The 27,392-nt window shown below is 36.4% G+C and overlaps 4 protein-coding genes across 11 annotated transcripts in view; 1 reads left to right on the top strand and 3 right to left on the bottom strand.

Annotated features, from left to right (window-relative positions):
* Positions 1–26,788, bottom strand: part of LOC144548925 (disease resistance protein RGA2-like) — a 91,942-nt gene extending 65,154 nt beyond the window's left edge. For 5 of the 6 annotated variants that reach the window (XM_078297655.1, XM_078297650.1, XM_078297651.1 and 2 more), the window contains exon 1: positions 22,691–26,788. In XM_078297655.1, the coding sequence (XP_078153781.1) occupies positions 22,691–26,527 (3,837 nt within the window). In that variant the 5' untranslated portion in view covers positions 26,528–26,788. Of the gene's footprint in view, positions 1–15,521; positions 15,652–21,583; positions 21,651–22,168; positions 22,254–22,379 lie in introns of those variants that run through there. The other variant, XM_078297656.1, reaches the window with a different exon arrangement.
* Positions 11–26,893, bottom strand: LOC144548816 (disease resistance protein RGA2-like). The gene is made up of 3 exons (XM_078297533.1): positions 26,788–26,893; positions 118–4,003; positions 11–19 (listed from the first exon to the last, which is right to left on the bottom strand). The coding sequence occupies exons 2-3, from the start codon at positions 3,721–3,723 to the stop codon at positions 11–13; spliced, it is 3,615 nt and encodes a 1,204-aa protein (XP_078153659.1). The 5' UTR covers positions 3,724–4,003; positions 26,788–26,893.
* LOC144548931 (uncharacterized) overlaps positions 8,696–27,392 on the top strand; it is a 42,288-nt gene continuing 23,591 nt past the window's right edge. The window contains exons 1-2 of one of the 3 annotated variants that reach the window (XM_078297664.1): positions 8,696–8,979; positions 15,534–15,642. In XM_078297664.1, coding sequence (XP_078153790.1) covers positions 8,729–8,971 — 243 coding nt within the window. In that variant the 5' untranslated portion in view covers positions 8,696–8,728 and the 3' untranslated portion in view covers positions 8,972–8,979; positions 15,534–15,642. Of the gene's footprint in view, positions 8,980–15,533; positions 15,643–27,392 lie in introns of those variants that run through there. The other 2 variants (XM_078297665.1, XM_078297666.1) reach the window with 2 other exon arrangements.
* LOC144548926 (disease resistance protein RGA2-like) overlaps positions 13,186–27,392 on the bottom strand; it is a 44,273-nt gene continuing 30,066 nt past the window's right edge. Inside the window, exons 12-16 of the mRNA XM_078297658.1 lie at positions 14,630–14,697; positions 14,481–14,517; positions 13,870–13,939; positions 13,644–13,766; positions 13,186–13,547 (exon numbers count right to left, since the gene is read on the bottom strand). The gene's annotated coding sequence lies outside the window, so the exon portion shown is untranslated. The remainder of the gene's footprint in view (positions 13,548–13,643; positions 13,767–13,869; positions 13,940–14,480; positions 14,518–14,629; positions 14,698–27,392) is intronic.

Raw genomic sequence — 27,392 nt, 5'->3', positions numbered from 1 at the left:
CTCCAGCAAATCAGCCCCACTGATAAATAACACCCTTAGAGAAACAGGTAACTTTGGAAGCTCCTCCAGCAAATCAGCCCCTGAGATTGTCAGATTTTCAAGCATAGTGAGCCTCACCATTGTAGCAGACAATGTATTGAGATTACTCACAAACTTGATATTCAACTTCTTGAGGGTACTATTGTTTTGCAGAAGCCATTGTTCCAGCAATGCCTCCATCCATGAACAACGGGAAACAATTAGGAACGTCCTTACAAAGCTGAGGCTTCTTAGTGGTTCGATGAGAAGGAGAGAGAGGTCATCAATGTCAAGCCTCTTGATTTTTAAAGAAGCCAAGTTACTTCCTCGGTCAGTACCATGTGCTTGTTCCCTAGATGAATGTTCAACGAGCTTCTTGCATCCTGATATATGTAGATAATTGAGAGATCCGAATGCATTTTCTGAGGAGGGAATACGAGAAATATTTTCACAATTTAAAATAAAAAGATCAGTGAGAGCAGGAAGGCTTGATGCTGATTCCAGCAGTGGTTCATCAAGTTTGCCGCAGTTTTGTATTGAAAGGTATTTGAGTGCCATGGGAAGGAGGGTGCTCTGGTTATTATCTGCCAATAGCATTGGGCAATTACTTATTTGTAATTTATGTAGCGATACAAATTTCCCAAATGCACCCAAGCTTTTAAGATCTGGACAATCCAAAATATCCAAGCTTTTAAGAGCTCTAAATGAGTTTTGTGCAGCAGCAATGGATATAATATTTGCATTTCGTAATTTCAGCTCAGTGAGAGTAGTGATACCATATGATGCCTCAAGTATTGGTAAATCAAGTTCACCACATTCTCCCATGTAAAGTCGTTGGAGTTTTATTGGTAGGAGATGGCCCTGAAAATCCATCGCCACTAGATTTGGGTTATTTGTTAACTCTAAGTATTTTAAGGACGTTAACTTCCCAAACCCATGAGTTGGTAGGTGTACCAATCTATTACAGTAGTTGATGGTTAATTTCTCAATAACTTGCAAATCTAGATTGTCTTGCTGCAAAAATCCATGCAAGGATATTAAGTTGGGGAAACTTTTTATCTCCACTACTCTTAGTGATGATTTTAAGGATAACGGTGCATGACTGTTATTACCAGAATTTTGGTACAAAGCTGGAAGAGAAGTCAACCCCACATCTCTAATTCGAAATTCAGTCAGAGAAAGTGGCATATCAGGTAACTTGTCCAGATTTTGACAATCTTGTATATCAAGAATTTTCAAATATGGCATATTCCCAGAAAATAATTGATTTTTCCAAAAAGGACAATCATGTAATTTAAGGGATGATAGGTTTAAAGGAAGTGAATCCTCCATCCATTTAGGAGATCTTTCGCCACTATAATTATTAATTGTCAATTCCATGAGACTTGAAGGGGGTTGGAGGTTATCAATGATTTTCTCAGGGTGAATAGTATTGCTCATTAAGGTCCATTTTAGGGAGAGCGACATGAGATTATTCTTCCCTAATAGGTTGGCACTCTTAGCTTCAGTATGATCCCCTACATTCTCAATGTTTTCAATAATCATATGTCGGAGGTTCTTTAGTGTGCCCAACTCATTTATACGTTGACCACTCTCTTGTCCAACAAAAAAGGTTAACTCTTGGAGAGATGTCAGCTTGTGGACTCCATGAATGGTTTGCATTATCTCCTTTGGAAGCCTCATATAACGCAACTTAAGTAGATTGGTCATTCCAGTTGTTTCAATTGCCGAATTATATGCATAATTTCTTGGAATTTCTAGTACTAGTACTTGCAAATGATAAAGTTTGTAAAGTGAAACAAGGAGCAAGTACTTGAACGTTTCATCAGTGACATAATGAGGTTCATCCACGGATAGATAGCGAAGGTGTACCAAACATCTTATCTCTTTGGGCATTTCACTGTCTCTGTGTCCAAATTTGGATCCACATATTTTCAGTAAACGTAAACTTTTCTTAATTAAATTTTTTGGAAGAACAAATGAATACGTATGCCAATAATAAGTGGTCACAACCAAGCTGCGTAAATTTTCAAGATGGGAGACCCTTTCCATTTCACATTCATGTACGTAAACATGTCGTACAGTGCTAGGTATGGTAATTGATTTATCATTAGGTTCTATTCTACAACATTCTCCGAAGGAAATGTTTTGGGCCAACTCATGCACCAGATCATGCATAACATATCTCCTTTCACCTTTCCGTAATTCTACATATTCAAAGAATGACTTTCTCAAAAGAAGATTGAAGTAATCTTCTCCAATATCTTCTGGCCTTTCTTCTTGACTTGATTGTTGCTGGATGAATCCAGAACAGATCCACATTTTGATCAAGTCATCTTTATCAAACTGATGATCTTGAGGAAATATGCTACAAAATCTAAAGCATACCTGCAAATTTGCTGGTAAATGGTAGTAGCTCAATTTCAAAACCTCCACCACATCCTTTGCTTTCTCTAAGTTAAATAGAGACCCCTGATTCAAAACTCTTGTCCAATACTGGTGGTCCATACTTGTATTCAGCAAGCATCCGATCACCTTTGCTGCTAATGGACTACCTCGGAGCATTTTTAGTATTTGATCTCCAATTGCTTGCAAATCTCTATGATTGTCAAGGTTAAAACCATGAAATGCATAGCTCTGAAAGAGCAATCGCAACTCTTGCTCTCTTAACCCTTGTAATGATAGAGATTCATGCTCTGTACTTATCACACTTGCAAGCAAGTTTGCCACTGATTTCATTCTAGTAGTAAATATGATTTTACTACCTTCATTTACAAACCTCAAAGGAGCAACCAATTGTTCCCACTTGCCCCTTTTCTCATCATCCCATAAATCATCTAAAACGAGAAGAATTTTCTTTAAATTTATATTTTCTTTCAAGATCTCTTGAAGTGCATTTAATGGTTTATTATTACAATTATTTTCGCCTAGTTCACCGAGCATCTTTCTCGTTATATCTTCAACACTAAAGTTAGTAGAAACACAAACCCAAATTGTTTTGTCAAAATGATTCGACATGCGCATCTCTTGATATGCAAATTGTAAAAGGGTGGTCTTGCCTAGTCCCCCCACCCCGACAATACCAAACGAAGAGAGGTGGACATCAGTTGGTCGCTTTAGCCAATCAGTTATCTTGTGCTTCTCATCTTCCCGGCCAAACAACTTTCTTTCAGCTGAAAAGGAAGTGGTTTCACGACTTAAAACTTTACCGGCTTGTTGCCGTGATTCAGAAATATCATAAATACCTAGCACAGTGGCAACTTGAAGGAGATTACCCACACCGTTAGCAGCCTGATCCAACATTGTTACAGCCTTCTTCAACCTCTCCAAAGTATCATCCTTGATAGTACATGATTTTCTCTTCTTTGGACTAGAAGCGGATCCACCCGCCTCATCTTGGTCTTTCACCATATCCTCTAGTTTTTGGTACTCCAACTCATCAAGCACATCTTCGGATGCTTCAACCGCCTCCCTAAACTGCTCGACCCACTGGCTAGCATCCGGGTGCTTCATCTTGAGTGCTTCAGCAATGCCCATGACAGCTGTGATCTGGGGAAGAGCTGTCTTTAGCCTCTTTAGCTCGGTTGTACTGTCAGCTGGCAGCACATGGTCACAGATGTACGTAAAACCCGTGTTGATAATTTGGCCGACAACAGCGGACCCCGCCCACTCAGCAATGGTCCAGGCAGCTTTTGAAAGAGCCATCTTGAAGTTTCTTCTTTCTTCTACTGCAGCAGCTTCCTCTAAGCCGTTGGGTTTTTTTGTTGTTTTTTTTTTCCCTTGCTAGTGTTGCTTGGGAGTGACAGATAAATTGGTAGTGTAACAAAATGTATTTTTTTTGTTTTGTTTTGTTTTGTTAACACGTAGTAAATTGGGGAATGAGAGAACAGATCAATTGAGAATGAAAATAGCAAAAGGCAGAGATTGGTTGGTTAATAAGCAAGAGAGATGAGAATTAGAGATTTTGTAAAGAGATACCGTGTACCTGATGGCAAGAGATTAGAGAGAGTTGGAAACAGAGATTGCAAGATAGATTGAATGTAGTTGCGAAAGAGATCAGAGAGAGTTGCAAAAGAGAGGAGATGAATAGAGATTGAAGGCAGTAACAGAGATAGCTGGATTGAACGCACTAATCTAGAGCTTGACTACAACATCTCAAGTCTTTTGCATTATTGTAGAATAACAGATGCTATGTGGCATTCACAGAGTTACAATCCCTGCAGGTGATAAGAACACACTGGTTAGTGACCCGCCACACTGTTAGGAAATACTGTATTGGATTTTCTGAGAAACAATTTTTTGGTGAAACACTTATTGCTTCAATTACTTTTGCCCTGTGACCCTAGTCTGCAACCCGTCCCTTTTCTAATATTCACATTTGTTTTTATTAGAATTTTTTATTAGATTGAAATTTGAAACACAAGGAAACACTACATGTGCACAAACAATAATGCACCTGAAAAGCCAGAGCCTATATCATTGACTTTACACATGGGGATGGGGTCATGAATAATTGTACATTACACAAAACAGAGGATCGTTAACTCATCCAAACTAACATAATTCGTCAGTACAAAACAAAATCAACGAGTTTAAGATTGGAGTTTGTTTCACAAAAATCAAGATACAAAATGGAAATTGCAATTTCCTTCTTATTTTTTCACATTAATTTTATTTTTTGAGAATTGCTCCAGTACATTGCTTTTGAACCATCAGATGAAGTATGGGCATTATAGAAATAATTACTTCTTTAGATTGGTTTACAAAGTTATAATTTGGTTTCAAAAATAGAACCAAAATGAATTGATTTAGCATTGCAAACGAACCGAACTGAACAAAAGTTTATTTCGGTTTATTTGGTTCAACCTGAAATATATTAATTTTTTTTTTATTTAAAGCAGTTGACTTATAATAAATCAAAAAATATTAAGAAATAAATGGGGTATTAAGAAATAAATCCGGATATTAAGAAATAAACTGAAATATTTAAAGCAATTGATTGAGAAATAAACCGGTTGCAGTCCGAACCAAATTCATAATTTATAAAAGGAACCGAAGTTATAATTCGGTTTTAAAAAGCAAATCAAACTGAACCATTAAACTGAAAAAACTTAACCGTTTGGTTCAAACAAATTCGGTTCGATTCAAAACTGAGTAAACAGGACCCAAAGAACACGCCTAATCACTTGTGTTATGTTTAGTAATAAATCAATTAAATTGTAATGACAGAATTAGATATCCAGCAAGGTATAAGCAAGGTAAAAGCATAATCACCAGAAAAATGTATCAAAGCAAGAAATTGATTATTCATGCCTAACATGTAAAAGCAAGATATTGACTGATTTGATATTTTTATTTTTTGGAAGACAATGATTGATTTGATACCAAATGAATGAAATGGGAGGTATAAGCAACTACTCCACATACATTTGCATTTGCGTTTTAATTTGTTTGAATTGAGTTATGTTTACGTTTTTAGCAGATATTGAGAATAAGATAGCAAACAGAGATGAGAATTAGAGATTTTGGAAAGAGATACGTGTACCAGATCGAGCAGATGGCTGAGATGAGAAATGGCAAGAGATTGTAAAACAGAGTCCGAAACAGAGATTCTAAAAGAGATTGCTAGATAGGTTGAATGTAGATGCAAAAGAGAGATTGAATGTAGTAACAGAGATAGCTGGATTGAACGCACTAGTCTTCAGCTTGACTACAACATCTCAAGTCTTTTGCATTACTGTACAATAATAGATTCTATGTGGCATTCACAGAGTTACAAGCCTGCCGCAGGTCATAAGAACACACTAGTCAGTAACCCGCCACACTGTCAGTAAATGTTGTATTGGATTTTCTGAGAAACAATTTTTTGGTGGAACACTTTTTTTTTTTTGGTGGAACACTTATCGCTTCAATTACTTTTGCCCCGTGACTGTCAGAAGAGAGAGGACCCTAGTCTGCAATCTGTCCTTTTTCTAATATTCACATTTGTTTTTATTATAATGTTTTATTAGATTGAAACATAACATGTGCCCAAACAACGCACCTGAAAAAGCTATCAGAGCCTACCAATGACTTTACACATGAGGCTGTGAATAATTGTACATTACACAAAACAGAGAGGATCAGTAACTCATACAAAACAAAACCAACGAGTTAAGGATTAGAGTTTGTTTTACAAAAATCAAGATACAAAATGGAAATTACAACTTATTATTTTTCCACAATAATTTAATTTTTTTGAGATTGATCCAGTACATTGCTTTTGAACCATCAGATGAAATATGGACATTATGGAAAAATAAAATATAATTACTTCTAGGGGTGTTCATTAGTTCTGCGGTTAACTGGGCAGACCAAAGTTATAATTCGGTTTCAAAAATAGAACCGAACTGAATCGATTTAGCGTGGCAACTGAATCGAACCGAACATAAGTTTTATTTCAGTTTGTTTGGTTTGTTCGGTTCAATTCAAAATATATTAATTTTTTTTATTTAAAGCAATTGACTTATAATAAACCGAGGTATATTATGAAATAACTAGGGTATTAAGAAATAAACTGAAGTATTTAAAGCAATTAATTGAGAAATAAACCGGGTATTAAGAAATAAACCAGTTGCAGTCCAAACCAAATTCATAATATATAAAATTTCGGTCAGTTTGTTATTTTGGTTTTGAAAATTTCCAAACCGAGTCAAACCGAAGTTATAATTTGGTTTTAAAAAACAAATTGAACTAAACCATTAAACCGAAAAACTTAACCGTTTTGATCCAAACTATTTCGGTTTGATTCAAAACTGAGTAAACCGGACCCAACGAACACCCATAATCACTTGGGTTATGTTTAGTAATAAATCAATTAAATTGTAATGACAGAATTAGATATCCAGCAAGTTATAAGCAAAGTAAAAGCATAATCACTAGAAAAATGTACCAAAGCAAGATAATAGCAAGAAATTGATTCATACCTGACATGTAAAAGCAAGATATTGATTTGATTTTTTTTTTTTTTTTAGGACAATGATTGATTTGATACCAAATGAATGAAATGGGAGGTTTTTTTATGGAAAAAAAGGGAATGGGACAGCAACTACTCCACATACATTTGCATTTGCGTTTTAATTTGTTTGAATTGAGTTATGTTTGCCTTTAATACATTAATAGAATGTCATTTAGGTGAAAGAATGGACTTTGGCTACCTCCAAATTTCTTCATTTTGCATTTAATTACCTCCAAAACGGTATATGCAAGTCTAATATTTCATTTATAGATATCTTGACATTCAATCAAATTAGGTTATCTAGACTAGCTAATTAAAATGACAAGTAGTTATATAAAATTTTCACTAATTAATGTGATAAGTAGCTATATAAAATTTTATGTGGCGCGCATAACCCGCACGACTATTAAAGCGGTTCCGTGCGTTTTACATTGGGCTAGATTGGTTCAGATTCCAATCAGACGGCTGTGATTCAAACAGAGATATTTTGTTACCTCAGCGGACTCTTGGTAACTTAGAATTTAATTTAAAAAAAAAAAAAAAAGAAGAAGAAGAAGAAGAAGATGGAAGGAAGCTTCATTTTGCCAGATCCACCGACAAAGCTCACTAGTTCACCACAGTCAGAATTCGGATCCCTAAATAATCCATTTTTTTTAGTTTTCATCCGAACCGTTCAATCTGCTTTAACTTAAAAGTGCATTTACCGGTGCTGGTAGAATTAGAGTGGGAAAAATAGCACGGCAGAGCCGGCTCCGTTGCGGAATGGCACGGTGCACGTGATAGTTACGTGTTGTGATTTGCGTGTTCTGTGCTGTGACTATTTGCTTGTCGTGACTAATTTTTGAAACTTTGGCACGACACGGCATGTGGTTACATGAGATGCATATAATTAGGACAACTAGATATATATTGATCAAATGGTGAATCTTGAAGAAATAAACATAAATTATGATTAAATAGTCACGCGAGTCAAGTTTGGTCACGGCACATTTGAGCACGGTATGACTCACGTGACGTGATCATTCGCGTGCCGTAACCACCCCTTGAATTGATATTTTGGTCATGGAACGGAATGTGAAAAATTAACTTAGTCATGATGCAGTACGATACGAGATCAAAAGCACGACGTGTTAGTCACGACATGGCATGTGTTTTTTTCCATTCTGGATAGAATGATAAAATTTTAAAAACTTAAAAGTAAATAGTGGCAAATGCATTGGGGCTGTTTATACCTGGACAGCTAAAATAATGATGGGATATGCACTAAAAAGGAGAAATATTTATTTTTACAATGCATCAAATATTTTATAAAAAACGGATATATTGAAAAAAAAATTCTATGCAATAAAAGAACAAAATCATTAATTTGATTTCTTACAGTGTATACAAATAATAATTGATATGCATACAAAATCTAAATAATCGAATGCCATGCATCTATCACATCGAGAAAACATTTCATCTTATTCCTTTCCGACAAAATATTCAATATATTTATAAAATATATTTTTTTGTCATTAATTTGTACATCCTAAACGATGGCTATCAATAAAATAATTTGGTCTACTTTCATACTTCAATTAAAAATAAATTCTAAGACTATAAATAACTCACTTGAGATATCTTATTTTTGGTCTACTTTCATACTTTCATACTTGCTATTTCTATTTTTCGATCAGTATCAGTTTGGCAATTAAAAAAAAGAAAAGATTAATGTCAGGTGCACAAGGAGCACAACACAAGGGGTCTTTCACTGCCACCACCTATCATAATGCGCCGGGTGTTGCCACAGAAGATTCACCGAGAATGGCCATAAGGTCTGACAAGGACGAGCCGGGGGTGCCGGTCAACAAGTTGGAGGATAAGGTCAAGGATGCAGCTGGCTTGGGTGGGCTCGCCTTTGGTGCCGGAGCAGATGATGGAAAACCCGATCTCGGTGTTGCCGGTACCGGCTAGACCACAAAGTTTCACGTGTCATCTATGTATGCAATGTAATCAGTTAGGAAGAAGGCAACGTGTGTGTCTTGATTATATAGTAGAAAAGAGGTGTACTAAATAACTATTGACAAGTTAAGCTTTCTCCTCTCTTTGTTTATTTTTTTGTTTACTTATTTCTAAACTCAGGAGCCGCTAAAAAAAGGAGCATTATTTGTGACTGTTTTTCAGAAAAATCAAGACTATAAGATTTCACATAACAGTGCTATATTTAAAAAAAAATTATGGTAGAGAAAAAAAAAAAATCTGTTTAAAAGAACTTGAGGGACATGATGACAGTGACAGGACACACACAGGCTGATCTGGCCTTGGTTAATCACTTCAATTGGGCTTTTCTGAAATGAACATCAGAAATTGGGCTTTTCTGAATCAACATCTAAAATTGGGCTTTTTTCACAAATAAACGGAATTCTTATGTGTTTATAAAAATGTTATAATAATTTGGTCAATTTCGAACAACAATGACAAATATATGGGTCCAAAGAAAAAGGTCTCGTTTTAGACTCCTGAATTTGGATGCATTTCCGATTTATAGTCTAAATTGTTTGAGAGAAACGGAGCAGAAATGTGTGCTATATTGTCCGTCTTTTTTTACACTGTGATCGGAACCCTTAGATGATGGAGGTTCAATTGATTTCAATTCAATGGTATTCAATAGAAATGATTTCCAATTGAATTTTGTTGATCGGAATAAAAATAAAAAAGAATTGAATTCATTTCTAGTTTTTGATTGGAAAGTCTAATATGATAGAAAGAAATTATTTCATTTAAATGAAAATGACACTTTTATCCTTATTCTTGCCTCAATGTTCCCTTTGTTGAAATATTTTTTAAGTTCAATTAAATATGATCATAAAGCTCTTATTCCATCTAATAATATTCAAATCATTCCTTTTTTTTTCAATTTTTTTGACATGGATCAATTGTCCAAGACTCTGACACAAAATGTGCCTTTGTTTTTTTTTTTTTTAAATTACACAAAAGAAACGAAAAAAAGACAGAACAGCAAACTACCTAGAATTAAAGTTATATTGTCATAAATTACAAAATAAAAAATAAAGAAACTGCAAACAAATTATCTCAAATTAAAGTCACTCAAAAGAAAAAGTTTGGAAAAGAAAAAGTTTGGAAAACTCATTTATAACTTTTCTTTTTCTTTTGACATCTCCTTCTCATGTTAGCAGTAAATGCGAAGTTCCCCTTTTCCATCATTTTGAACTGAATTTTGTACCAGTAAAAGAGAAGACAGCTTTATATGATAGGCCATAAGAGATGCTGTGCTGAATTTGGAGGGGATGACCATTTAGTCTTTCTGCTTCTTAAAATCAGGCATACATCAATATGTACCAGAAATTACAGGAGCTACATTACAATACTGCTAGAAAAATTGATTAATACGTGAAATTGTTAGCAAGTCTTTTATTTCCAGAGTAATTCACTTCAATAAGCCAAAGTTAGATCTTCCATTTGAGAGAGTAAGAATTGAGCAAATAAGAAGAGGTAATCTTACTTGGAACTGCATCAGAATTGCACAGCTGCTTAGAAGGATCTCACATGAGCTCGTGTTCTAAACTGTAAAATAAGAAGAGTTGGGGGGCTCCTTTGCAAACTTAATTTTCCTCTCTGACAGCTTCCATCCACATTTACTAGTAATAGAGGAGCAAATTACAATCTAAAAAATTGAATAATGGAGGAGCAAACTACAACAAGCACAAACTACAAATCATTGTCAAACTGAAATAAATAAAAATATAGTGCCATCAAAAGTACCAAGGAGCATGCATTATCAAATTGATTCATACATAATACCAGTAACTAGCATCCATATTGCATTAACAAAATATAATACTCAAAAGTACTTAAGGAGTTCACTAGTGTTTAATTAAGTCATCTATATATTAACAACCTCTGAAAAGCATGCGGTCTCATGCGTATGATATCACGTGAGTCTTCAAGGTTGTTTATGTCTTTCATCAACTGATCACGTATTGTTTTCCGTTCAAAATTAGCCTCAACTTTGGCTTCTAAAATCTGATCCTTGTAATACTCAACAAGAATCAAAATATTCAAATATGCGACATATGCTATGAAAGCCGCTATAAGAATAGTTTTATCTTCAAAATCATTCATCTTTTTTTCCTAAAATTAGAACAATCATACATGGTAACATTGATTAAGTGGTACTTTCTTAAATATAACTAATTTAACTACGGACTTATCAGCAAATTATTAACAACTAGATAGAAACAAGAAAAAAAAATATTAAAGCAGATTGGAAAGGGAATGGCGTTATTTTGTTTGGCAATGGACTGATGGAGGTAATCAATATAGTAAAATAACCCCATTTAGTGACACTGAAATTTTTAATAAAAGTACAATTTTTAATAAAATCTCACCCAAATTGTTGAAATTTTCTTCAATAGAAGCTTGCCTCTTGGTATCCTAATCAATTGGAATCAATGAAGCCACTGCATATGCTGGAACTTGACTCCAACTGGAATCAATGAATCGCCCAAAGTTTGGCTTCAACTTTTGGTATCGCTAATCAATCTGATTTCTACAAAGCGAAGAGATACTAGGGCTTGCTGGAACTTGACTCCTCTTTGCTTCGTAGAGTTGCAGAGACCATGGATTGGAAGCAGAATATAAAGAGGAAGAGGAAGGGTATCGCTGGAAATAAAATATCGCCAAAATTTTGGCAAATGAACTCCTGCCGAATCTCTTGGTTTTTCACGGGAAAATTTCCCTCCAATTCGCGTTAAAAGAAATCATTTCTCGTCGCTCAGAGTTTTCCGATCTGAAAATTTTGAAATACGTCAATTCTATTTCTCATTTAATGAGAAAGTTGTGGTTCCGATCACAGGGTTAAAGTTAACAAAGCATAATTAATGATACAAATTACATTACTACTACTGTTATTATATCACAGTATAGTATAATGTTATATTAATCCAACTTATTCTAATTATTTATCAAATATTTTTGTTCCTCTAAATAATAAAAATTATATTATTTTAACTATTATCTGAATAATATTATCCTCTTATTATCCACTTAAATTTACCAAACGTGGCTAGAAGGATCTGACAGAAACAGCCAATCATAATCACAATTCTATGTCACTGTTTTGTTTCTTAAAATTCATTAACAGGCTAGGGGAAGGTGGTTTCTCATAAGCAGCAATCTTCTCTACTCCTTCAGTCCTGAACAAAAATAGCTCCAAACGCTAAGAATCGATCACAAACGTTAAGACTCGATCCCAAACATCAAGAATCAGGGAAAAATTGCTTGACTCGACCGGTTTTAACCAGTTTTTCACTAAAAAATCACAAACCGACAAACTCGGTCAAAAATCAGATCACCGGCGGCTGATTCTGGTCCGACTTGGCCGATTCCACCCAATAATTAAATAACAAGTATTTAGTGGAATCAATAACAATTAATTAAAATGCAAAAATTAATTAAAATTTATGATGGAAGTAGAAACTTATAACAAGTATTTTGTGGAATCAATAACAAATAATGAAAATAATTAAATAATAACAAGTAATTTTAGTGGAATCAATAATAACTAATATTGAAAATAAGAGCATCTCCATCCCAACAATTAAAATTAGTTTCTACACTGCTGATGAAAAAAGTTTAGAAATTAAAATCAAGTTAAAACTCAATTTTCTACATCGGTGAAATCACTTCAAATTTGTTTACACGTCTCCCACAGGAAGAGAGAGAGAGTAGAAGATTTTAGCCAATAAGAATTAAACATTTCACTAATTCATCTTTGGAAAAGAATATATTATTAAGCAATTCTTCCCAACAATTGCTAAATAAACAATCGTCGGACAACCCATATTAGATTAAATTACACGTAGGATTTAGCTAAATAAACAATCGTCGGACAACCCATGGCTCTAATATGCGTGCAGTTTTTGTAGTAGCAGCGTCTCATAATGAGATTCAAAATGTAGAAATATATTAGTTTAATTTTAAACAAAACCTCTCAGCCATGTGATTAAGATTAGACGGATTATAATAATTTAAAAAGAACTTAGTCAGATATGAAAGTGTATCTCACTTAAAGTCTTATTTGCTCAAGTCATCACAAATATTTTTGGACCCGTTGTGGGCTCACAAGTTTAGGCCCAAGATGCATTTTCTATTTTAAGCCCAAGATGAAACACCAGACAGAGTGCTGTTCAATTACAATTACAATTACAAGCGTCCCCCAACCAATCCTTAATTAATCTTTCTGACATGTGTCAATCAACTCTCCTACGTGTCGACTTACCCCAAATTCATCCCTTAACTATAACTAGTAGCTTCTTTATATAATAATATTTCCCAATTCTCTTTTCTTTCGTTCCATTTCTACAAAACCAAATCTCACTCTTGAACTTGGTTTTCAGTACTTGCTATTTCTAGTTCAACTTAATGTCAAGTGCACAAGGAGCACAACCCAAGGGGTCTTTCACCGCAACCACCTACCACACTGTGCCGGGTTCTGCCATAGAAGATCCACCGGGAATGGCCATAAGGTCTGAAAAGGACGAGCCATTTAATTTAAGGAACAAAAATTGCTTCAAAAGAAAATGAAGATTGAGAATATATAGAAAAATCAAGTGAGACGAAGTACCCTGATGAAAAGCCCAACTGATTTTGCCTCTTCCTTCCTCAACTGATTTTGTCGCATGTAGAGCTTTGGCCTGCTTCCTTCCTTCCTCAACTGATTTTGCCTCTGCTTGGAGCCTTGCCTTTTCTGTTAAAATGCCAAAAAACAAAAATAATAATAAAATAATCAGTAACAAAAATTATTAAAAGTTAAATGAACTATTTCGCATAGATCGAAGACAACAACCCACCTTCTCTTTATAGCCTTTTTACCTCTTCTCTTTCTCGCCTTGGCTTCTCAGGGTCCTCTTTTGCAATCTTCTAGATGCATTAGTCATGAATCAAAGTTAGTAACCAAATATAAACTATTCCATATGTCAATTCTGACTCATTTAATTTTGTTGCCTTAACTGAATTTAAACCAGGCTATATTTCTAGGAGGCTATGGTACATCTCTATTTTCAAACATCAAATAGTCGATTGGAACCGCTCAACATGATATTCATATAAAAATGTACTTGGAGGCCAAATTTTATATTTTTCAACTTTGTTTTACTATTTTTTTAGATGGGTAAAATTCACAAGAATAAAATTGTTTTAGGTAAATAATTTTATCATCTCATCTAATTGCAATATCAAAGGGAAAACAAATTAGACATGTGGAGAAGAGACAAACTAAGATGCACAGTACATTACTGAGTTATTACTTATTACTAGCACAATGAAACAATTGGTCATTGGTATTTCCCTTGTTTTAATTATTTTGGCTTCTTTGCCAATGATCACTAGAAAGGACAGTCCCGGAGCAATTTATGTTACCAGTCTGTACTGGTAAGCTACAAAACAGTCAAAGTTATGTTACATTTTTCATGATCCGAAGCAGGCTCATAAGCTTTTTCCTGCAGATTGAAGTGTGAAAAATGTCCATCAGATAATATACCATCAAATTTTTTATTATCGAGTAGATGCTTAGTAGCCCTAACAAATACAATCACAATAAAAAAAATGTACCTTGTTTTCATGCAGTGTTGAGGCTTTGGTATCTGAACCACTTCTTGAGGAACTACTTGAGTCTGAATCTGTGAAAGAGAAAAATATCTCGTCAATTGCAATAATACAATTTGAATTTAAAAAACTGCACATGGCAAGAAACCGTAGGGACCACCAACAAAAAACAACAATATTGACCAAGATATTAAGGAACATGAGTACAAAAGTTTAAATGAATGTACTTTTTCAAATTTAGTGATGAATAAATATCATACGTGATAATCTATTGTAATTTATGGAACAAATTTCTTTTAGGAACTAACCCATGAAAGATCTAAAATGTCAAGAGCAAATTCATATAAATCTTCTTCATATTAGGGACTAATAGCAAATTCATATTAGAGACTAACGCAAGAAGCTTCTTCATATAAATCTTCCTGACACGTGTCAGTCAACTCTCCCACGTGTCGGGTTTCCCTGGCCAAATTCATCCCTTAGCTAGTAGCTTATTCATATAAATCTTTTCCCCATTTCTCTTTCTTTCGTTCAATTTCTGCAAACCAAATCTCACTTTAGTTCAGTTCAGATTTCAGTACTTGCTATTTCTATTTTTTAACAGTACTTGCCGGTATCGGCTAGAATGCAACGTTAAACGTGTCATCTATGTATGCAATGTAATCAATTAGGAAGAAAGCAATATATATTTATATTTGATTATTGAGTAAAAAATAGCTGTACCAATGGATATTTACACATGTCATCTATGTACAGCAGTATACGCCAGTGCCAGTGTTTTTAAATAGTAAACTTGAAGGCCAATTTAATTCTAACCTTTGATCAGGCCTAAATTGAGGTCACCAAATTTAACCTCTTCAGTATACAATTTGGAACTGCAATAGGGTTCAAGTTTAACCTGATGTAAAAGCTAGCCTGATTTGTCACATGTTGTCCTTGTACTCCAACAGAGCCACATACAGGCTCAGGCCGTAGGGATGCGGTTCACACAAACCATTGCCACCAAAATAAACTTCTGCTAGAGAAGGCTGTACCAGTAAATCATGATTTCAGTAAAGGATTGAAGGAATTTACAGGCCTCCTGGCTCCCACCAAAATCCAGTGCCTCTGTAGGTAGTTAATGAATGCTAGATTCTATCTATAATCATGGCATTTTTCATTCAAGAGATTGCCATGTAGCAAAAATCATGTCTTTTTTTTTTTTAAATTTATTTTACGGATAAAATTGTCAATGAGGATTGGGTCAGTGTTATTAACTATTCAATCAGCAACGAAAAGTTTGCATGATTACCCCTTTAAATTCCATAAATATATTTCACAAGCATTCTCAATTTTCTGCCTCTTGAATTTGACAAAACTGTCAAATGATTTTCAATTTGTATATAGATTCAATTTTCACATTCGTTCTCAACGTGTTCTGTTTTTTGTGTACACAACAATTGAATTTGCAAACTAATACCATTTTCACATAACTAGTATTTTGTCCAAAATCTCATGCCATAACTATATATATATATATATATATATATATATATTAGAGGTTAGCTCAGCTCAAAACTTTTTTTCCTAGCTCCATGAACAAACAACTCAGTTTTTCGGTTTTCAAAGTCCAAATAATCGATCCAAATGTTAGATATTCAATCTATATTAAAATGTGCTTGGAGACCAAATTTTACTTTTTTTTAGAAATTTTTAATATTTATTATGATGGTTTGAAAATCGTTGTTTTTACTAAATTTCTGCACCATTGTAAAACAACAACTTTCAAACAATCTTAATAAGTAGTACAAAAATTCCAAAAAATGTAAAATTTAGTCTCCAAGCACATTTTAATATAGATTGAACATCTAACGGTTTGGACTATAAAAGTCGACAAATCGAGTCGTTTGTTCTTGGGGCTAGGAAAAAATGTTTTAAGCTTAGCCAACCTGTATAGATTATAGATCCAGTTAGACTTGAATGCGGCTTGATCCTCACGACCACCTATCCAATACTGTTAATTAGAGATATGACTGATATGACTAATAACACTTTTTTTTTTTTTCAATTGATAGACTAACCTAATTTTTTTTTTGAAATAACCAATTGATAAGATAACAATGGATATCTCCATTCATACGAATACTGGAGCAATCTTCATTTTAGATTTTGTTTCTATGAATTCGTTTCCAATTTTATTTTGACAGCTATTCTTCCATTTTAGTTTCTGATTCATGTACAAGCTGTTGCCTATATTAAGGCGTGTAACATTCTTCTTTGATATACAAAAATCAGAGAATGAAAACCTAAATACAAAATCAAATACTTTCTACTTTTATGGTATCAGAGCTTAATGGCAAACGTCCCTGAAAATACCCCTGCGGCTACCCCTGCGGCAACACAGCCGCCGGCTACCATGGCTGCCCCAATAGTTCCCCTCAATTATCCTATCTCTACTAAACTTAACCAAACTAATTATCTCACCTGGAAATCTCAAATTCAACCTATCATCCATGGGTTCAATCTTACACGATTTCTAGACAAACCGCCACCTGATAAGACCATTCCAAATGATGCCGGTGTGATGATCGATAACCCCGACTTTCATCCTTGGGATCTGCAGGACCAGCTCCTCCTTGGCTGGATCCGATCCTCCTTGACAGAGACAATCCAAGGTCAAGTATCTTCATGTTCAACCACCGGCGAGCTTTGGGCTTCTCTCAAACAGACCTACTCGGCCACCTCACGAGCACGCCTTACTGATCTGCGCCGTCAAATCCAGACCACCGCGAAGGGTTCTTCATCCTGCACTGAATATCTTCAGACAATGCGTCGTCTCGCTGATGAACTCGCATTTATTGGATTTCCCTACTCTGATGATGACCTCGTAATGGCGGTCCTCAATGGACTCGGGCCGGAATACGATTCCTTTGTGATTTCTGTGACCACGGCCGGCCGACATGCTCCCTTCACCTTTGCCGATCTCCACAGCCATCTACTCAGTCATGAATCTAGAATTCAAGGTCAGGTTTCTCATAACAATGGTTCCCTTCCTTCCCCAAATCACCCTACTGCTTTTGCTGTTGATTCTAAACCTCATTACCAAAACCGACCCAATAACAATTACCAGACCAGATCCAATAACAGCTACCAAAACCGAAACAACAATCAAACCAGACCCAATAACCAATATCAGCCCAAACCCAACAACTCCCCTGGTTTTCAACCACACCAGCCAAGACCAATTTACCAAACCCCTCACAGTCAACCTCCATTTAATCAAAACCAACATCTCAGAACTTCAAATAACTCAAAGCCTCAAAACAACTCAAAGCCCCAGTGCCAAATCTGTACTAAATTTGGTCATATTGCCAAAGAATGTTATTGGCGATATGAATCTGACCCCTCCTACCAAGGCCGGCCAACATCTAATTTCCAAGCATATGTTGCTAATCCCTCTTCTTCTGCCAATACCTCTGCTACTTGGGTGCTCGATTCAGGTGCTACCAATCATGTTACCAATGATCTAAACAACTTGTCTTCATTTTTCAATTATGAGGGTCAAGACACTCTTCAAATTGGCAATGGTATGGGATTACCAATCTTACACATCGGTTCCTCAAAATTTTCAATCTCTTCTCATTCTATTTCTCTAAACAATATTCTACATGTTCCTAATTTTTCTAGGAACCTCCTCAGTATCTCTCAACTCTTACATGATAATCCTCAACTAATCCTTGAATTTTCATCTTATTCTTGTTTTTTCAAGGACCACCTCACCAAGACTACAATTCTTCAAGTTCCATGCACTAGTGGCCTCTTCTCCTTTTCTCCACCCCGCTCCATTCCACCACAAGCCTTTCTTGGTGTTCGCGCTTCGGCCGACACATGGCACGCTCGTTTTGGTCATCCTTCTTCATCCACAACTCTACATTTACTACAAAATTTAAATTTACCTTGTCATTCTCATAAGTTGAGCACTTGTCATGATTGTTTGTTAGCCAAGTCTCACAAATTACCTTTTATTCCTTCTCTTTCTTCTACTTCTTCTCCTTTAGAACTTGTTCACTCGGATGTTTGGGGTCCTTCACCCATTACTTCATTTAATGGTTTTCGTTATTATGTTATTTTTGTGGATGACTTTACCCGCTATACTTGGATTTATTTTATGAAAAATAAAAGTGAGGTGCCTCATCTTTTCTCTCTTTTCAAGGCTCAAACCGAAAACTTGCTCTCAACAACTATTAAAACACTTCGTACTGATGGCGGAACCGAATACCTCCCAATAACAAAACAATTCCCTCAAATTTTACACCAAACCACTTGCCCATATACACCCCAACAAAACGGACTTGCCGAACGAAAACATCGACATATTATAGAATTAAGCTTAGCTATTATGTCTCATGCTTCATTACCCTCAAAATTTTGGGATGAAATTTGTTCAAGTGTGGTATACCTTATTAATCGCCTTCCCTCTCCAACCCATTCGGCTAAAATCCCACATACCGAGCTCTTCCATACACAACCCGACTATTCTTTGCTAAGGATTCTTGGTTGCCTATGCTTTCCATATACCCGACCTTATAATTCACACAAACTTGAAAACCGTGCCATACCTTGCTTATTTCTTGGTTATGCTACCACACAAAAAGGATATAGATGTTTACATTTACCCTCCAACCAATTATACATATCTCGCCATGTGCAATTCGATGAAAATTATTTCCCCTTTAAAAACCCAACCTCTGTTGAAAATACCTCTGTGACTAACGCACACCATATAGACCAGCAACCACCCTTTTTCCCTTCCTTATCCGATCCCAACCTTTTAACCAATTCGGCCTACATTCCATCAGCCCAAAACTCATCAAGTCACGGCCCACTACCTATTTCTCCTCCTAGCCCGATAAACCAACACTCTAATACAAACCCAAACAGCCTTATTCTCCCTCTACAGCCCACCACCGAAATTCCCCAACAGCCCAATACAAACAATACTCGGCCTACACATCCCTCAGCCGAAAACACCCATAATATCCCTGTTGCTGCAGCTACTCCACCAACAGCTGCCACCTCATCTACTCATCCAATGGTTACCCGAACCAGAGACAACACTCGCCGACCCCGCGCCTTCCCTGACCACGTGGCCCTCTCTGCAACCATTGAAACCGAACCTTCTTCCTTTCTCCAAGCAAACACTAAACCCGAATGGAGACAAGCCATGGCTCTCGAAATCAATGCACTTGCTCTCAACAGTACTTGGACATTAGTTCCACCCATCCCTGATCAACCAGTTATCGGGTGCAAGTGGGTTTACAAAATTAAAAGACGCTCCGACGGTTCTATTGAACGCTACAAAGCAAGATTAGTTGCCAAGGGATACAATCAAATTGAAGGTATTGATTACTTTGATACCTTTAGCCCTGTTGTTAGGCCTACAACAATTCGCTTAATCCTTTCTATTGCCATCTCCTCTCATTGGCCTATTCGACAACTTGATGTTCACAATGCCTTTCTTAATGGTGACTTAACCGAGACAGTACTCATGAGCCAACCACCCGGTTTTATAGACCCTGATCACCCTAACCATGTTTGCCTCCTTTCTAAGGCTATCTATGGTCTTAAACAATCCTCACGTGCTTGGTTCACCAAATTAAGTTCCGTTTTAATTGCTCAAGGTTTTGTGGCTTCAAACTATGATCCCTCTCTTTTTACATCTCATTCCAGTAACCATACCACCATGATCTTGGTCTATGTTGATGATATCTTGATCACCGGCAGCAATCCCTCACACGTGCAACAATGTATCCACCACCTTCAACAGGCCTTCTCTCTAAAAGACCTTGGACCACTTAGTTATTTTTTGGGGATTGAAGTAACTTCTACACCTCAAGGATCAAAATTTTCCCAAACCAAGTACCTCACTGACCTCCTCATCCGAACTAACATGCATTCGGCTAAACCTAGTCCCACACCAATGGCCACTAGCTCCTCCCTCTCTTCTAATGATAGTGCTCTCTTTGATAACCCACATCTTTATAGAAGCATTGTTGGTGCTCTCCAATACGCCACCATCACTCGACCAGACCTTTCATTCGCCGTTAATAAGGTCTCTCAGTACATGCATGCTCCCACCGAAAATCATTGGTCCGCGGTTAAGCGCATCTTACGCTATATTCGTGGTTCCATTGACCTTGGCCTCTTTCTTCACTCATCATCCTCCAACACTCTTCATGCTTATAGCGATGCAGATTGGGCCGGCTCTCTCGATGATCGCCGATCCACCACGGGATTTTGCATCTATCTAGGTCGTAACCTCATCTCTTGGAGTGCAAAGAAGCAACCCACAGTTTCAAGATCTAGTACAGAGGCAGAATATCGAAGCCTAGCTCTTACTTGCACCGAAATTCTTTGGATACAATATTTGCTCAATGAACTCAACATCCCTCTTGCTAATACCCCAACACTTTGGTGTGACAATCTTGGAGCTACATTCCTTGCCGCCAATCCAATGTTTCATGCTCGCACCAAACATGTTGAGATAGATTACCATTTTGTTCGAGAAAGGGTGGCATCCAATGCTCTTCATGTTCGCTTCCTCTGCTCAAAAGACCAGCTGGCTGATATTTTCACTAAACCTTTACCGACACCACGATTTGAATATCTTCGATCCAAGCTCTCTGTGTCTACTGCCACTTCGGCTTGAGGGGGGTGTGATAAGATAACAATGGATATCTCCATTCATACGAATACTGGAGCAATCTTCATTTTAGATTTTGTTTCTATGAATTCGTTTCCAATTTTATTTTGACAGCTATTCTTCCATTTTAGTTTCTGATTCATGTACAAGCTGTTGCCTATATTAAGGCGTGTAACATTCTTCTTTGATATACAAAAATCAGAGAATGAAAACCTAAATACAAAATCAAATACTTTCTACTTTTACCAATAGTGGCTATCAGTATTGGATAGTCTAACCTCATTAATCTCCTGAGCTGGACTAAAATTGCTCTGCAGCCCCTCTGTTTTGATTTTGCACTTCCAGCTGCAGTTTGAGGAGTTCCAATGTAAGTTGTGGAAAAAGAATTAGTGAAAAATACCTTCAATGCAAACAACTCGGCAAAGGACCAGTGTACGTAATATTTAATATTATCATATTCATTCAAGAGAGGTCAGAATCTCAACTACTGGCCAGCACTTTGTGAATTTTGTGCATGTTCTTTTAAATAAGAATTTTCGCTTTTTACCAAAATAAACCTTATTTTTGTTGTATAGTTTTAGTTATTTCAGTTCTCTTTGCAAATTTTCAGGGTCTTTTTTTTTTTTTTTTAAATTTGAGTTGTTGTTCTAATTAACACATTTCATTTTTTTTTGTTAACCCTCCTTTTATCCGGGCATGGGACCAGCTATATGGTTTAGATGTAGGGAGAGTTATAAATTTGAAATATGTTAGTATCCCTCAAATTTAAATATATAAAGTAAAGTAAAACAAATAGCATGGAAACAAGGTGAGATATATATATATATATATATATATATATATATATATATATATATACATACCTGCAAGGAAGGTACTGTAGTTCGTTCTTTTCCTTGTGCCTTGTGGGCCTTGTCTGTGCAGGAATGAGTCAACAGTAGAAATAACCTACAAAGGTTTTTGAAGTTTGAAACAAGAAGAGTCAAAGATAAGAATATCTTACTGATAAAAAAAAAAAAAAAAATCCATTGCAAGAGCATTTAATTTATTCAATAAATTTGAACAAGAAAATACCTTATTAATATATGGTTGGCAAGTTATGAAGCATTATCCTACTCCATGTATCTGATTGATTTCTGTTATGAAAGCAGAGTGGTTCAGAGAAGCCACCTGCCACCACGACCTTTAATGGACTTATTTTTAGAGAAACAGGTAACCCCAGGAGCTCCTCCAGCAAATCAACTTTCTTGATTTCTAGATGGTTTTTTTTTTTCAACATGAGTTGGGGATCTGTTATAAAAGTAGAGTGTCCTTATGTTTCAGAGCATTCGGCCACCACGGCCTTCAATTTTCCTTAGTTTCAGAGAGGCAGGTAACTCTGGGACCTCCTCAAGCAAATCAGCTTTTGAAATTTCTAGCTGTTCTAGGGCAGTGAGTCTCGCCATTGTAGCAGGCAATGACTTCAGAGAACTTGCACCACGGATATATAACTCCCTTAGAGAAGTAGGTAACTCCGGAAGCTCCTCCAGCAAATTAGCCTGAATGATCATCAGATATTCAAGCACAGTGAGCCTCACCGTTGTAGCAGGCAAAGTATTGAGATTTTCCACATCAAGGAGATACAAACTCATGAGGGTATTGCTGTTTTGCAGAAGCCATTGCTCCAGCAATGCCTGCATCCATGAACACTTGGAAACAGTTAGGATGCTTACCAAGCTTAGGCTTCTTAGTGGTTCGATGAGAAGGAGATAGAGATTATCAATGGAAAGATGCATGATCTTTAAAGAAGCCAAGCTACTTCCTCGGTCGGCACCATGTGCTTGTTCCCTAGATGAATGTTCAACGAGCTTCATGCATCCTGATATATGTAGCACACTGAGAGATCCGAATGAGTTTTCTGAGGGAATACAAGAAATATTTGCACAATTAGAAATCCAAAGAAAAGTGAGAGTAGGAAGGCTTGATGCTGATTCCAGCAGTGACTCATCAAGTTTACCGCAGTTTTTTATTGAAAGGTATTTGAGTGCCATTGGAAGGAGGGTGCTCTGGTTATTATCTGCCAATAGCATTGGACAGTCACTTATTGTTAATTCCTTTAGCGATACAAATTTTCCAAATGCACCCATTGGTAGATGTACGAGATTCTTGCAACTGCTTAATTTTATCTCCTTGATAGACTGAAAATCTATGTTGTCTAGCTGCAGGAATCCGTTCAAAGATCTTAAGTTTTGGCAATTTTCTATCTCTACTATTCTTAGTGACGATGTTGATGGGCCACTGCTAGAGTCAGAAGCAATGGATATAATATTTGCATTTTGTAATTTCAGCTCAGTGAGAGTAGTGATACCATATGATGCCTCAAGTACTGGTAAATCGAGTTCACCACAGTTTCCCATGTAAATTCGTTGGAGTTTTGTTGGTAGGAGGTAGCCCTGAAATTTCATCCCCACTAGCTTTGGGTTGTTTGTTAACTCCAAGTATTTCAAGGACGTTAACTTCCCAAACCCATGAGTTGGCAGGTGTACCAATCTATTACAGCCGTTGATGGTTAATTTCTCAATAGCTTGTAAATCTAGGTTGTCTTGCTGCAAAAATCCATGCAAGGATATTAAGTTGGTGCAGCATTCTATCTCCACTACTCTTAGTGATGATTTTAGGGATAATAGTGCAGGAGTGTTATTACCATAATTTTGGTACAAAGCTGGAAGTGAAGTCAAGGCCAAACAACTCCTAATTCGAAATTTAATTAGAGAAAGTGGCATATCAGGTAACTTGTCCAAATTTAAACAATCACATATATCAACAATTTTCAAATATGGTATATTCCAAACAAATGATTGGTTTAAAGGCCGTGAATCCTCAATCCAATTAGGAGATCTTTGGCCATTATAATTTTTAATTGTCAATTCCATGAGACTGGGAGGGGGTTGGAGGTAATCAATGATTTTCTCAGGCTCAGGGTGAATAGGATTGCTCTCTGAGGTCCATTCCAGGGAGAGCGACGTGAGATTATTCTTCCCTAATAGGTTGGCACTCTTAGCTTCAGTATGATCCTTTATGTTCTCAATGTTTTCAATAAACAGATGTCGGAGATTCTTTAGTGTGCTCAACTCATTTATACGTTGACCACTCTCTTGTCCCACAATAAAGGTTAACTCTTGGAGAGACGTCAGCTTGTGGACTCCATGAATGGTTTGCATTATCTTCTTTGGAAGCCTCATATAACGCAACCTAAGTAGATTGGTCACTCCAGTTGTTTCAATTGCTGAATTAATCACAATCTCATTATCTCCTGGAATTTCTAGTACTTGTAAATGATAAAGTTTGGAAACTAAATCAAGGAGCAAGTACTTGAACGTTTCATCAGTGACATACTTCACTGATAGGTAGCGAAGGTGTACCAAACAACTTATCTCTTTGGGCATTTCAATGTTTTTGGATTCGGATCCACATATTTTCAATAAATGTAAACTTTTCTTAATTAAATTATTTGGAAGAACAAATGAATACCTATTCCAACGATAAGTGGCTATAACCAAGCTGCGTATATTTTCTAGATGGGAGACCTTTTCCATTTCATGTTCATGTACATAAACATGTCGTACAGTGTTAGGTATGGTAATTGATTTATCATTATGTTCTATTCTACAACATTCTCCTTTGGAAACGTTTTGGGCCAACTCATGCATCAGATCATGCATAACATATCTCTCAGCTTCCCCAATATCTTCTGATTCAACACATTCAAAGAATGACTTCCTTAAAAGAAGATTGAAGTAATCTTCTCCAATATCTTCTGGGCTTTTTTCTTGACTTGATTGTTGCCGGATGAATCCAGAACAGATCCACATTTTGATCAAGTCATCTTTATCAAATTGATGATCTTGAGGAAATATGCTACAAAATCTAAAGCACACCTGCAAATTTGCTGGTAAATGGTAATAGCTCAATTTCAAAACCTCAACCTCATCCTTTGCTTGCTCTAAGTTAAATAGAGACCCCTGATCCAAAACTCCTCTCCAATACTGGTAGTCCATACGTGAATTCAGCAAGCTTCCAATCACCTTTGCTGCTAATGGACTACCTCGGAGCATTTTTAGTATTTGATCTCCAATTGCTTGCAAATCTCCATGATTGTTAAGGTTAAAACCATGAAATGCATAGCTCTGAAAGAGCTGTCGCAACTCTTGCTCTCCTAAACCTTTTAATGATAGAGATTCATGCTCTGTATTTAACACACTTTTAAGCAAGTTTGCCACTGATTCCATTCTAGTAGTAAATAATATTTTACTTCCTTCTTGTACAGACCTCAAAGGAGCAATCAGTTGGTCCCACTTGCCCCTTTTCTCATCATCCCATATATCATCTAAAACGAGAAGGATTTTCTTTAAATGTATATTTTCTTTCAAGGTCTCTTGAAGTGCATTTAATGGTTTATTATTGCAATCATTTTCACCTAGTTCACGAAGCATCTTTCTCGTTATATCTTCAACACTGAAGTTAGTAGAAACACAAATCCAAATTATTTTGTCGAAATGATTCAACTCACGCATCACTTGATATGCAAATTGTACAAGGGTGGTCTTTCCTAGTCCACCCACCCCGACAATACCAAACGAAGAGAGGGGAGCATCAGTTGGTCGCTTTAGCCAATTAATTATCTTGTGCTTCTCAACTTCCCGGCCAAACAACTTTCTTTCAGCTAAAAAGGAAGTGGTTTCACGACTTAAAACTTTACCGGCTTGTTGCCATGCTTCAGAAAGATTCTGAATACCAAACTGCTTGGCTGCTTGAACGACATTATCCACACCTTTAACAGCCTCATCCAACATTGTTACAACCTTCTTCAACCTCTCCAAAGAATCATCACTGATAGTGCATAATTTTCTCTTCTTGGCACTAGAAGCGGATCCACCCGCCTCATCCTCCAGCTTTTTGTACTCCTCATCAAGCACGTCTTCGGATGCTTCAACAGCCAGCCTAAACTTCTCGACCCATTGGCAAAAACTCGGGTCCTTCATCTTGAGTGCTTCGGCAATGCTCATGGCTTCTTTGATTTGGGGAAGAGCTGTCTCTATCCTCTGTAGCTCGGCTACGCCGTTGGCTGGCAGCTTACGGTTACGCAAGTATGAAAAACCCGTCTGGACAAGTTCCCCAATAACAGCAGACCCTGCCCACTCAGCAATGGAACTTGCCAGTCTTGCAATGGTTGAAAGAGACATCTTGAAGTTTCTTCTTTCTTCTACTGCGACCACTTTTTTCTCTCTAATTTTTTTTTCGATTTTTGTTTTTTCCTTGCTAGTGCTGCTTCGGAATCACAAATAACAAGTAGATCTTTTTTTTTTTTCTTTTTTTTTTTTTTTTTTTTTTTGTAAACACGTACTAAATTGGTGATTGAGAACGAAAATAGCAAAAGGCAGAAATTGGTTGGTTAATAAGCAAGAGAGATAAGAATTAGAGATTTTGGAAAGAGATTGTGTACCCAATGGCAACAGATCGAGCTGAGAGCTGAGATGAGAAACAGAGATTTGGACGTGTACCTACGGCAAGAGATCAGAGAGAGTCGGAAACAGAGATCACAAAAGAGAGGAGATGAATATTGAATTTAGTTTGTGTAAAAGGTGAATAGAGATTGGTTGGTTGATAAGCAAAAGGCAGAGATTGGTTGGTTGATAAGCAAGAGAGATGAGAATTAGAGATTTGGAAAGAGATAACGTGTGAGTGAATAGAATGCACTCTAGAGCTTGACTTCAAAATCTGAAGTCTTCTGCATTATTGTAGAATAACAGATTCTATGTGGCATTCACAGAGTTGCAATCCCAGCAGGTGAATAGAACACACTAGTTAGTGACCCGCCACACTGTTAGTAAATGCTGTATTGGATTTTCAGGCAAACACTTGTTGGATTTATTAGATTGAAATTTGAAACACTACATGTGCCCAAACAATAATGCACCTGTAAAGCAATCAGAGCCTATCAATGACTTTACACATGGTGATGGGGGTCATGAATAATTGTACGCTACACAAAACCAAATTAACATAATATATCAGTACAAAACAAAACCAACTTGTTAAAGATTATAA

This window comes from Carex rostrata, chromosome 34 (genome assembly GCF_964058835.1).
Source record: "Carex rostrata chromosome 34, lpCarRost1.2, whole genome shotgun sequence".
Lineage (NCBI taxonomy): Eukaryota > Viridiplantae > Streptophyta > Magnoliopsida > Poales > Cyperaceae > Carex > Carex rostrata.
Note: the sequence above shows the minus strand (reverse complement) of the source record. Positions and strands in the feature narration are given on the sequence as shown.